This window comes from Chenopodium album, chromosome 23 (genome assembly GCF_948465745.1).
Source record: "Chenopodium album chromosome 23, dcCheAlbu1.1, whole genome shotgun sequence".
In the NCBI taxonomy this organism is placed as follows: Eukaryota; Viridiplantae; Streptophyta; class Magnoliopsida; order Caryophyllales; family Amaranthaceae; genus Chenopodium; species Chenopodium album.
This window is the reverse complement of record NC_137856.1, coordinates 9,230,527-9,242,372: the sequence shown is the minus strand read 5'-3', so window position 1 is coordinate 9,242,372 and position 11,846 is coordinate 9,230,527. Positions and strand designations below refer to the sequence as shown.

Sequence of the window (11,846 nt, the reverse complement as noted above, 5' to 3'; positions counted from 1 at the left end):
AAGAAACATTCGTACTACTACGAGACAACTTTTTATCAAGCCATCTCTAGATCTCTTTTTATAATATACTAGATCTCTTTTTTTATGTAAAAGTCTAAATGAAGGATTCTAACTTTTAGACTCGTACCAATTTGTCGTTTGCATTAACTTTTATACTGAAGTATCACAAGTGTGTTAACTTTGTTTTTTTATTTTTTTTGGTGTTTAGAGAGCCACAAGGGCGGGGTGAGAATCGATCCCATGATCTTCTGGAACTGGGAGGGAAGCTCTAACCACTTGAGCTATCCCTCACTCTCAGTGTGTTAACTTTGTTAATTGGCCGTAAACCCGTGATTAGTCTGGTCTCTTGATTCTTTCCCGACCAAGTAACCCGACCCAAACGTAACCGTAGAAACCTTTGTTTGTACATTTTCCTTCCAACTTTCCTTCCCAATTTCCGATACCTTTCCTGTATACTTTGGGCGTCCGTTTACCCCGAAACGGTGTCGCTGCCCATCTTCTTCTCTCTATATTCTTCTCCGATCTCTCTTTCTCTCTCCTCTCATCCGCCATTGTTGTCTGCTCATTGCTTTTCTCGACGCTTTCTGTTTCATCTTTACCAACGACAATTATTTCTGCTTCCCCTCATTTTCGCGATTTTCTGTATTTCGATTTCCTACTTTTCGAAAGTCCCAGATTTTTCTGGCGCTCCTTTTTACGACAGATCGCTATTTCACTCCTTTCTCTTTCCTTTTTCTGAAGCTTTGAAATCGTCGAAAATCATCTTCATATTCTATTAACTTTTTCAATTGTCCATTTTCTCAGGTGGGTTTCTTCAATTTTAATTTCTGATCTGTAAAACTGTCAATTTTATGAACTAGATTGATTTTGTATGTTGTTAATTTCTGGGTATGATTTATTTTTGAATTTGGGATTGAATGGTGTAGGGTATTGTTGCTGAGCAATGGCTGGGGAACCTGATAAAAATGTTGAGAGTGTAGCTGAGAAATCCGCCATTGTTGCTGCTGGTGATGAAAAACCCAAAGATGAGAAGAAATCTAAAGATGGTTCGAAGAAGAAAAAGGAGAAGGGGTTTTTGGCTCGAATGTGGAATGGATTATTCGGGTCTCGAAAAGACGATTTCGAGCAAAGGCTGGAGCGAATTTCGAAAGAGGAGAAGATTATTATTACTAGAATGAGGAGGAGAGCTCAGAATTGGGGAAGTTTGAAGCGGAATATTATTCTGTTTTCCGTGCTTTTGGAGGTGAGGCTTTTTATAATCTGTTTCTTGGGCATTTTTGTTGTAGGATCATGTTTGTTTTTACTTATTCATGTTTTAATGCTCAATATTGTAAATAATGTTTGCTTTTATTCGATTATCTGTGTGCAATTGATCGATTTTCGGGGTTGATATCATGTAAAATGAAGTTGAAATTCGAACTTTCAGCTTTTCTAAGTTTTGCTTGAGTTGAAATTATAAATCTAATGTTTGCTTTTATCTGAATGCTACTGTCTGTTATTGAGAGATATTATTCGATATGTGTACTGTTATGATGATATATAATTGTCTTCCTTTTTTGGTGTACTTGATCATGGTTGGTTCAGCATCTTATGATTGTTATGGTGGTGGTTATACTTGTTTTCAGATTGTTGCTGTGGGTTATGCTATCATGACAGCAAGGACAGCAGAAAACTGGAAGATTCGGGCTTTTCGGGTTCTGCCAATGTTTCTTTTGCCTGCTTTATCTGCTATTATATTTTCAGGGTTATCAAGCTTCATAAGCATGCGTAAGTTTTAGTAATTGTTGTTAAGTATGATGTAATATTGAGCTCTAGTTGTCCTGTTTGTTAAAATGTGAATTTGCATAAATTTTGGTTTAGTGCTCTTTGATTCATTAATCTCTGGATGGTGGTCTTATCATGCATCTCTTAACCTTAAAAAAAATCAATTTATGTTAAGTTTCAATCGGGTCTAATAAGTTCCAATAAGGGTGTGTTCTATTCACCTGATTTTCACTTATCTTAACTTCACTTATCTTATCTGAACTTAACTTATCTTAGCTTATTAAACCTGAAATAATTGAAAATAAGGTGAACAAAACAGACCCTAAGTATTACCCACTCAAGTTTACTCTTCTAAATAGGTTCAATAAGTTTACCCTCTTCCAATACGTGCAATAAGTTTTGATTAGATCTAATAAGTTTAAATAGGTCTAGTTTATATTTCAGGTGAAGAAAGTGAATCCTTAATGTTTATCTATGTGATTGTGCTCTGATATACCCCCCTCCCCCATGCTATTACATTGGTTGTTGAGAATGTCGAATGATAGTTGCAACATAATCTCTGTGCATTCACATGTATATTTAGATGGTTGTGAGTAACATTGTAGGCTAAATTTTCTACCCTCAACCCATAATAATATTAAAGTAAAACATTAAGCCTACTTCCTTGGTTAGTTTTAGATGCAATGTTTTACATATTTCACTATTTACAAAATCTACTTTGACTATCCTCAGTAGTATTTACTTTAAATAAAACATACTCGTGTGGGATTTTGTTGGAGTTTTTATAATTTATGCTTTCAAACTATCACATATTTATAATTTTCTTTCATTGGTATAATATATAGGAAAATTTGATATTTACTATCAGCCAAAGCATCATGTATCAGATTTACTACCCATTTAAAAAAATATTTTATATTACTACTACCCAAAATCACAAAATTAAAATTTCAATACCACTTAACGGAATCCGTTAAGGTTTCGTTAAGTTTATTCAAAAAAAAAAAATATTTTTCAAAAAAAAGTAACCCGGCCACCCACCCCTCCTCAACTGCCACCCCTTCTCTCCCCCCGCCAGCGACCGGCGGCCGGCGTCCAGAGCTTCGGCCGGCGCAAACCCACTCCCCTCCCTCTCCCCCAACCCCTACGCAGCCAACATATCCCCTTTCCCTTTCCCCGTTCTCGCTGCCCGACCCCCACCCCCACCCCGAATTGAATTACTTCCATTAATTCCGGCGTTTTCAACCTCGGTTCCTAGCACTAAAGCGTCGAAAATGGAATAGAAGAGTCGTTGAAGTGATTTGATAGAAGATTTTGATTGAAATTAAATCACAATTGAAGCAATTAGGGTTTTGAAAAAGGGGGAAATTTTTCAGCGGCGATGGTGGATTACGGTTGATGGAGATGGAGATGGAGATGGAGTCCAAGCATTATCTTGCATCAATGGGGGCATATATCTTGTATATGCAGCAGCGACGTATATTCAGCTTCAATTGATGGTGGTGCGGGGCTGCTGGTGGAGCGAGAAGCTTCTTGCGGTGGTGGTGCTCGCTGCAGTGTTGCGGTGTGGGCTGAGCTTGGAGATGTTGGAGAGAGCAGGGAATCGGAGTTGTGGTGGTTCGGCGTTGTGGGTGACGGTGTGAATGGAGGGGTCGGGGATGCAAGTACGGGAAAAGGGAGGGGGTTGGTTGCGCAGGTGGGGGAAGGGAGGGGGTGTGGTCGCGCCGGCTGGGGGGAGGGGGTGGGGTCGTGCCGGCGCCAGCAGGGAGGAGGGGGTGGCAGTTGAGGACGGGTGGCAGTGAAGTGAAGGGGTGGCCGCAAGGTGGTTGAATGGTGGCTAAACCCAACTAACGGAATTAGTAACGGTCTTAGTCTTTGGTAGTGAAATATATATTTTAGGGATTTGTGTGGTAGCAAAATAAAATATTTTTTTAAATGGGTAGTAAATCTGATTCAGGGTGCTTTCGGTGGTAGTAAATGTCAAATTTTCCTAATATATATTCCAATTGAAGTATACATCGGCAATTGTGAAAATATAAGTTTTCATATATTTCGCATATGGTCCTGCGACTCATGCCCCTTATAATGAGGAAAAATTTTTCATTCTAGTATTCGAGGTTGAAATTTTTGAAGGGTGATTTTCTCCCACTAATACTGGATTAGCCGCCTTATTCTCTTCGTATTAAGATTTAAGACTATAAGAAGTTGCAAATTATTGATGCTAGGATTACCACACTCTATTTATGAATGCGCTAAGATATTTAGATGATCGGAGTGCTAAGTGGGCCAAGAAGAGACATGTCAAAAAGACCTCATAAAAATTGGGTAAAACATGGATTTATTGTGTTGTTTTGCTCACAAAGGCCTCAACACGACCATTCGAAAGAACATAGTCAAACCATGTTTTTAATCACAATCATGCTAAAAAAACTGTGTTATGGTGTAAAATTGTGCTTTTTTGAATGTGTGGACAACTTTTAGAAGCATCAAATTAACTTTCTGGATAGTATGTATGTACATTAGACCATCTCCAATGGTTAGACTCAAGTTTGAGTATTGAAATACAAAGTGAGTTATTTTTTACCTCCAATGGTGATACCATATCAACTTCTCAATTTAGCAACCCATGTGAAGTCTAATTTCCCAATGGTGAGACTCTCTTAATTATACAAATGTTACTTTCAATTTTTGGCCCTCCAAATCCATTTTTTTTTTTTAATATCAAATATTGCAAGATTAAAAAATAAAAATAAAAAAGGTAAAATTTAAATAAAATACAAAATATATTAGAATATTGACAAGGGGCCCACACTTTTTGTCAAATGAGACTCAAAGTTGAGTATCTAAACTTAGCAAAGTTTAGATACCAACTTATTGGTATACATTGCAAAAAATACTCTCTTTCTTAAAAATACTCACTTGAGTCTCACCATTGGAGAGGGTCTAAATGGTCATGCGTACAATACACACTGAGATTTTGTACTTTGGTCTAAAGATAAGCAAATGCCAAAAATGTGCTAATATGCTCTCTTAGACCATCTTACTTTCAACACTAATTACTATAGTGTGATTGTGGCATGTGACTGTTTGTTTACATATAAAAGTATCCTTGTTAAAAAGCTTCAGTAAATGCAGTGGTTATTTTTTAATTCATTTTTACTAGGTTTGTGAATGTGCCATCTAAGTATAGGATATTTCTTGTTCTTTTTTGCTTTCTCCTTGTTGCTTTAATATACTTCTGTTTAATGAACACTCTAGCGGTAGATGCCCTGTATTCATCTAATGAGCCAAGATTATACTAATTACGGATTATTTATTTTGGTACATCCCCTCTTCAGGAAGCTTTCTGTTTAGGTTCATTTGAACATTTTTCTCGGAGTTGCTCTTTTTTTTGACATGGGAAGGGGAGGGGCTTTTGCTGATTTCCATTCACTTATATTCATTGTGAAATGCTGCTCTCTTTATCACAGCAAGAAAATTCGATGTTTCCATTATGCCTCTTGTTGATTTTGCATATTACCCCTTCTATCCCACATAAGTATTTGGTCTTTCTCATTGATTCAACAAGGTTATTAATAATCTTCTGAAAAATATTTATGCAACAATATTACCTTGTATAAAACTTTAAATATATGGATTATTGAAGTGCTATAGTTAAAGGTATTTGATTATTCGAAAGACATTTTTGGTTAAATAGTAGATTATAGGCAAATTTGTTAAAAAAACCTTTTAAATGCCTTATTTTGCAAGAAAAAACCTTTTAAACGATTCTTTGTTAAAAAAAAACCACCACGGTTAATTTTTTTGTCTAAAGAAACCTCACCCTTCTTTTCCGACATTGACTACAACTTTCTGGCGTTGACCTCTTAATTTTCCTATTTGCACCGTACTGTTTGGTGATTTTCCCTCTTTTTTTTGGTAGCCTAATTTTCCCTCTATATATAATCTTAGGGCAAGCCTCCCCAAATCAATTCACAGAAAATTTAGGGAAAACTTACCCAAATCAAAGCAATTGAAAGGTAATTTAGGGTTCTTCATGTATTTCTACCACAATTGCATTGGTGATTCACCATTCTAAAGTTCACTCTACCATTCTTCTCTCCTCTGTAATTTTTCTCTTACTATGAGTTTTTTTCTACCATTAAACCTGACAAATAAAGCAATCTAAACAAAATCGAAGACATTCAACATATAAGGGCAACAATTGAACAATTTTAGTCAATAAATTTAACAATCTATCAAAGTTTGTGGGTTGAGCCTCAACATCACAGTACAAATTCTCCAACAAGCAGCAACAATTAGGTACATTAGTTTTTTTTTTCCCCTCTAATTTATCAGTTAAACCCTAACTTCTTATCAATTCATCGATGCAATTGAGAGCGAAATTGAAGAACATAAATTGATTTGTACTTAACAAAGTAATTAGGAAACCTTGATTTGCGTCCAAACGACCTCTATCTTCCTCCTTTATTCATTGAAAATGGGAAATATGTGAGTTCCAAGCTTGAGTAAAAACAAAAGCCCCAATTTTTACTCCATTTCAAGTAATTAGATGATGAATTTAATCTTACCTTAGGTTATTGTTCATGAATTAATGGCGAGCAACAGAGGGGAGAGAGAGAAAAATCCAAATTGAATAGATGGAATTGCAGAGCATTCATGGAAGAAAGAAGAGAGATTACAGGGGAATTGGATGGAAAATAAGAGGGGAGAATATAAGGGGGAGTGCAGATATAAAAATGTTTGTGTGCAACCGGGGAAAATAAGAGGTCAATGTCGGGAAGTTGTAGTCAATGCCGGAAAAGAGGAGTGAGGTTTCTTTAGACAAAAAAAATGATCTTGGTGGTTTTTTTTAACAAAGAATCGTTTAAAAGGTTTTTTCTAGCAAAACGAGGCATTTAAAAGGTTTTTTTTTTTTTAACAAATTTGCCTAGATTATATTAGCGTTAATCAATTCATTGGAACTATAGTTGGGGATTTTTCATTGATTACTAATATACCTTGTAGCTAATAGAGACTTTGAAATAAAAGGCTTTAAACATGAGGTGACAGGTAATGGTAACATGCTTGCTATAGCTGAAACTTGTTTGCTGGCAGATGTTTTAGGGTGAGACTTGGCAAAATAAAAGTTGTTTGATACATTGCTTCCAAATAAGTATTTGACGTTTTGAAGAATTTCTTTTTATGTAAAGTAATTAAAGGAGGATTTGTAAATAATGGCATAGGATGGTAGGAATGTGCCTAGGGGTGTAAATGCATTAAGATTGTCATTGAACTCTCATTTTTGTTCTGTTGATGATGAACTCAAATAATAACATGGGGATTTCATGAGCAATTCATCTGTTTACGTTTACGTGGAACTAGTGTATTTATTTTTATGAAACATAAAAAAAAAAATTAAAAAAAAAAAAAAATTGTATATTTATCCTATTAAAAAAGATAATTTAGAGCTCATTTAGTATTTCATTTATTTTGAATATTTTTATAAGCAAAATCATTTATCAAGTTATGACCAGCATACTATATAACATTTGTCTATAAGGCTATTTTATTTGAAGAATTATAAATTATAGTAGAACATACCATTGTTTAACAAGTTCTCCATTTTTCTGTGGCACATATGCTGACGCAAATTTTTGACTAATAATATTTATCTATAAGTATAAATTATAACAATTGAATGTAAGTTTTCTATTCATTAAGACAATTCCAAGAAGTACCCACAAGACTATATTTTTTCTTATGTATAATCACAAGCATTATTCAAAGTGGGTCAAGTGAATAGTCAAAAAGTGCTAATGGAGCACTTATTAAAAATCAGAGGCAGTAACTCTTTAATGAGCTTCACTTGATAAATAAAGAGTAAAGCTGAAATATTCAAATTTCTAAACGAACTAAATTTGAACAAAGTTTGAATTGAAGCTAGATTTTGACTAACTGAATAACTCAATTTAGTTTGAATGTGGCCGAGGTGATACTTGACTTATTTTGATGCATTTGCATTATATGTGTATGTAACTTTTTATTGAGCTCTTGACTATAAGTATGTATGCTTGCTGCTGTGTCAAGCTAATAGTGAGTCTTATTCAAATGTCTTTGTTCATTGTGAACTCGTTAACTATATTTGAAGACCTTTCAGTGTATAGAGAGGAGACTTGGGTATGCTGTTTGAATATTCAGGACTGGTTACAGATTTGATTTGTGGGTTATAGTAAGGTGGGGGAGAAGAGGTTGTTTTTGCAAATGCGGTGATGGCTAGTTTGTGGTCGTTTGTCTTGAAAGAAATGGTTGGATTTTTAAAATTCTTTCCCGTATGATTTGTTTTGGGATATATATTGGCTTTGGGATTTGTTCATTTGGCTAGAAAGAAAATGGTTCGATTTTTAAAACCTTGAGTACAAGAGTAGTCATTTATCACAAATTATTCCTATTAGACCATGTGCTCTGGTATTTGTTATGCCATGTGGCTGCATTGTTTTTTGTGCTCTTGCAGTCTGGCTAGTGAACTTTTCAAATAAACTTTGTATTGCACTTTTCTCAATATTTTGTTTCCTTGTGCAGGTGAACGAAAGGATCAGAAAACTTTGGAAAAGCTTCAGACTGAGAGGCAATCAAAAATTGACGAGCTTAAAGAGAGGACCAATTTTTATCTAACGCAGCAGCTTATTCAGGTAGGATTATTAGATAGATTTCTACTGTTCCAATATGTTGTTAGTTGATGTAGGTAACTCTATTCTAATTTTCCCCATAAGTGTTTTATTAGCAGTTACATACTTTTAAGAGGGTGGATCAAGGGTGAAAGAAAAATGTTCGTAAATAAAATTTTAAACTATAGTTGGGCCTTTGGTATGGGGGAGGGGCTTTATGGTATTCTAATCGTCTCCTCAAGGGACTCGACTGCTCTTTGATTCACCCAGAATACCTGGGATAAGAGGTTTTCCTGTTACAGAATGTAAGATGGTTGGTCTTATAGAAATTCCTATAGGTTGAATATTGGAGAGAAAGGGTTTGAACATGCACCTTCTTGACTCAGAGGTGCATTTTTTGGCTGAGCCATCAGCAAGGGTGAGAAAGGGGAGAATAGGAGTGGTGGCGGTAGAACAGGGAGCGCGGGTGCCCAAAGAAAGCTTCATACCGTTAGGTGGGAGGCAATGGAGGTGGAAAAAAGTGAAATGGGGTAGGGGGTAGTGCTTTGTTTGGATTGGAAGTTGGTGATGGGATGCTGATGGGGCAACAGTGGTAATCAGGAAGATGGTGGGACTGCCAAAGTTCTTGAAAATATATCACTTCACTATTAGAATATTTTATGTACGTTATTCCATATCTGTCTGCACTCTACAGTGGATTCCCTACTTAGTGCATAAAGTTTTATTGCTATTTGACAATAAATGAAAGAGTATGCTTGGCTCAAGCCTTGATGGAATCTGCATTTACTGGTGCTTCATATGAAATTTAGGAAGATGAGACTGGTACTTTAGTGCACCTGTGAAATAATAGTGGTATATTTGTTTTTGGTAAATACAGTTGGTACATCTGCTACGTGCTACTGTAGTTGATGCCAAGCATTGATGGCTTTTAATGGAAAACGGAAAAGGATAATATTTGCTCAGAACTTTTTTAAGTAATATTTTGACCGGGCAACTTACATGAAGCTGTGTCTACTTTTATACCCTCTTTTTAAATAATTCCAATTTTCCTGCATTTGCAGAGATATGACACTGATCCTGCAGCTAAAGCAGCAGCAGCTGCTGTTTTAGCATCCAAATACACAGAAGGCACAGGATTAAAACTCTCTCTTCCAGAGGATTCTGAAGTTGATGCTGGAAAAAGCAATGATGTTGAACTGGTCCAATCTAGTGGCCTTAGAAATAGGAAACAGCCACAAGGAAGAGGAACCAGCCCAGGAGGCACAACAATTCAGCATCCTGCTGAAACATACCCACAAACAGGCAGTGAATATGCCCAGCATAACCAACAGGTTTATGTTGATCATTTTCAAGGGCAAGGAGCCACTGCATATAATAGTGGATGGTTGTCTCGGATTGCAGCAGTGCTTGTCGGTGAGGATCCAACCCAATGTTATGCTCTCATATGTGGTAACTGCCATATGCACAATGGTGAGTGATATCTGCTGATGTAAAGTCATGTAGCATTTCCATTTCGTGAGAATATGGTCAAATTTATTTAATTGTCTGGTTTTGTGCAGGGCTTGCTAGTAAAGAAGATTTCCCATATGTAACCTATATTTGCCCACATTGCCATGCTGTAAATGGGCCAAGGATCCAACAAGAGCGTTCATCTGGTACCGATGCTTCTAATATGGGTTCAGTTGTTTCAGCTGATCATGGCCATGCTACCAGAGGTGTAGTTGATTCTCCACATGATAACACAGTTGATGATGTTAATGGTGAATCTGTTTCTACGCCTGCACTTGCTAAAGTTAGTGAAAAGACTGAAGTACCAGCAGAAGGTAATGAGAGTTGAAGGCATGGATTGTTTTTATGAATGTGAAGAAATTTCCTGGTTGTTTGAATCAGTTCATTTCAGAAGGCAAGGGCTGACGGGGATGCTGATTATGAATATATATGCCTCTAGTTAGGGGTTTTTGTGATATTCTATTGTGGTTATACTACTTGTAAACTTACAAAATGTAGGATGTTTATGACTGCAATACAGGTGTAGTTTTTTCAATTGGCCAGCCACTATATTGAATTTGAGGCCAGCAAACTGAAATTTCAGTGCATCTACGAGAGCGTGATGACAGTAATGAGGAGTTTTCTGTCTGTGAAAGCAGTGTTATTGCAATTTGAATTGCATCATGTATGAATTGCTGATGACTTTGCAATTAGGTTCACCAAATTACTATGCCCTCCCTATGTCGGTTTTTTTTTTTATCATCTTGAACTAAATAATAACTTGAGTTTACTTATAGGCCTAGCTATGATTACTCATTAGTTGAAGGTCCCCTAGAAATGGATGTGGGATTTTGTTTATCAGCCGAAGAAAGATATGAAAATGAAACTGCTAGGTAGCAGGATGTTAAACCTATGGTCCCTTCTACCCAGATGTGCTGCCCCGACTGCTATGTAGGAACACTGGGACTGGGAAGTGGGCAACAGCCTAGCTTGATGCAAACGCAGCGTGCCAAACTTTAGGTTCTTCCAGAGGCCTTTATGGACTGATGCATATTGAATTGTGTTGTGAAATAATGATTCTTTTGGACAAATTACTAACATAAGATTAAGGAAATAATAGTTCTTATTTCCATTGTCAAGAGCATGACAACATAGCTAAACAATGTCCCTAACTTGATTATTTCGTTTGATGATCATATACGGACCAGGAGGTAGGTATTGTTAGTGAAAGTACGAACATTGCCTGTGGAAGACATATTTACAGGATTCTTTGTTTCATGATAACTAAGTGCAACCTGTGGAAGAAGACTCGCGTCATGTGGTTATTTTGAGGAAGGTGTTGCATATACAGGCCACACAAATAGGCGATGTTTGATAATTAGTAGTAGCTCTAGCACTTATGTCATGGACAACAAGCTAGTTGAGTGAAAAAAATTGCTAATTCTTGCTCATAAAGTCATGAGTGACCATCTGACCATGCAAGGTTAGTTGGCTTAGTGAGGGGAATGACAACATTAAAGTTACAAAACAAGCCATCAAGATGCAATGTGATGTTGCCTAATAGAATTTTGTGATCATACTTATTGGAATAGATAGAGTCAACAATCAAAATTGTGCTAATATTATCATAATCAAGGCCATTAACACGCACATTCTTACTGCATAAATTTACACAGGAATGCTAAATCTTTACAAAATTGTCATGTTTAAAGAAGTACAAAATTGCCTTTAGTACATGACTAAAGCGTTACATAAAAGGTTCTGAAATAAGAGCACACTATATCTCAACTCTTCAAATTTCAGCACTTGAATTGTTGTCCAACGTCTTCCAACTGCATTGTGATGAAACAGTCGCTGCAATTTATCCACCTATCAAACAATCAACACAATAAAACATATGCAAACATCTCCCTCTACTCCTATTCGGAGACTGTAATTCAAATTACA

The 11,846-nt window shown here is 36.2% G+C and overlaps 1 protein-coding gene across 1 annotated transcript; it reads left to right on the top strand.

The window, feature by feature from the left end:
* The first annotated feature begins 362 nt into the window (after window positions 1-362).
* LOC145607828 (uncharacterized protein At2g24330-like) lies at window positions 363-10,455 on the top strand. The gene is made up of 6 exons (XM_081663425.1): window positions 363-804; window positions 927-1,243; window positions 1,626-1,767; window positions 8,326-8,435; window positions 9,473-9,881; window positions 9,971-10,455. Exons 2-6 carry the CDS (start codon window positions 944-946, stop codon window positions 10,246-10,248), a joined length of 1,239 nt encoding a protein of 412 aa, XP_081519551.1. The 5' UTR covers window positions 363-804; window positions 927-943; the 3' UTR covers window positions 10,249-10,455.
* The last annotated feature ends 1,391 nt before the right edge of the window (window positions 10,456-11,846 follow it).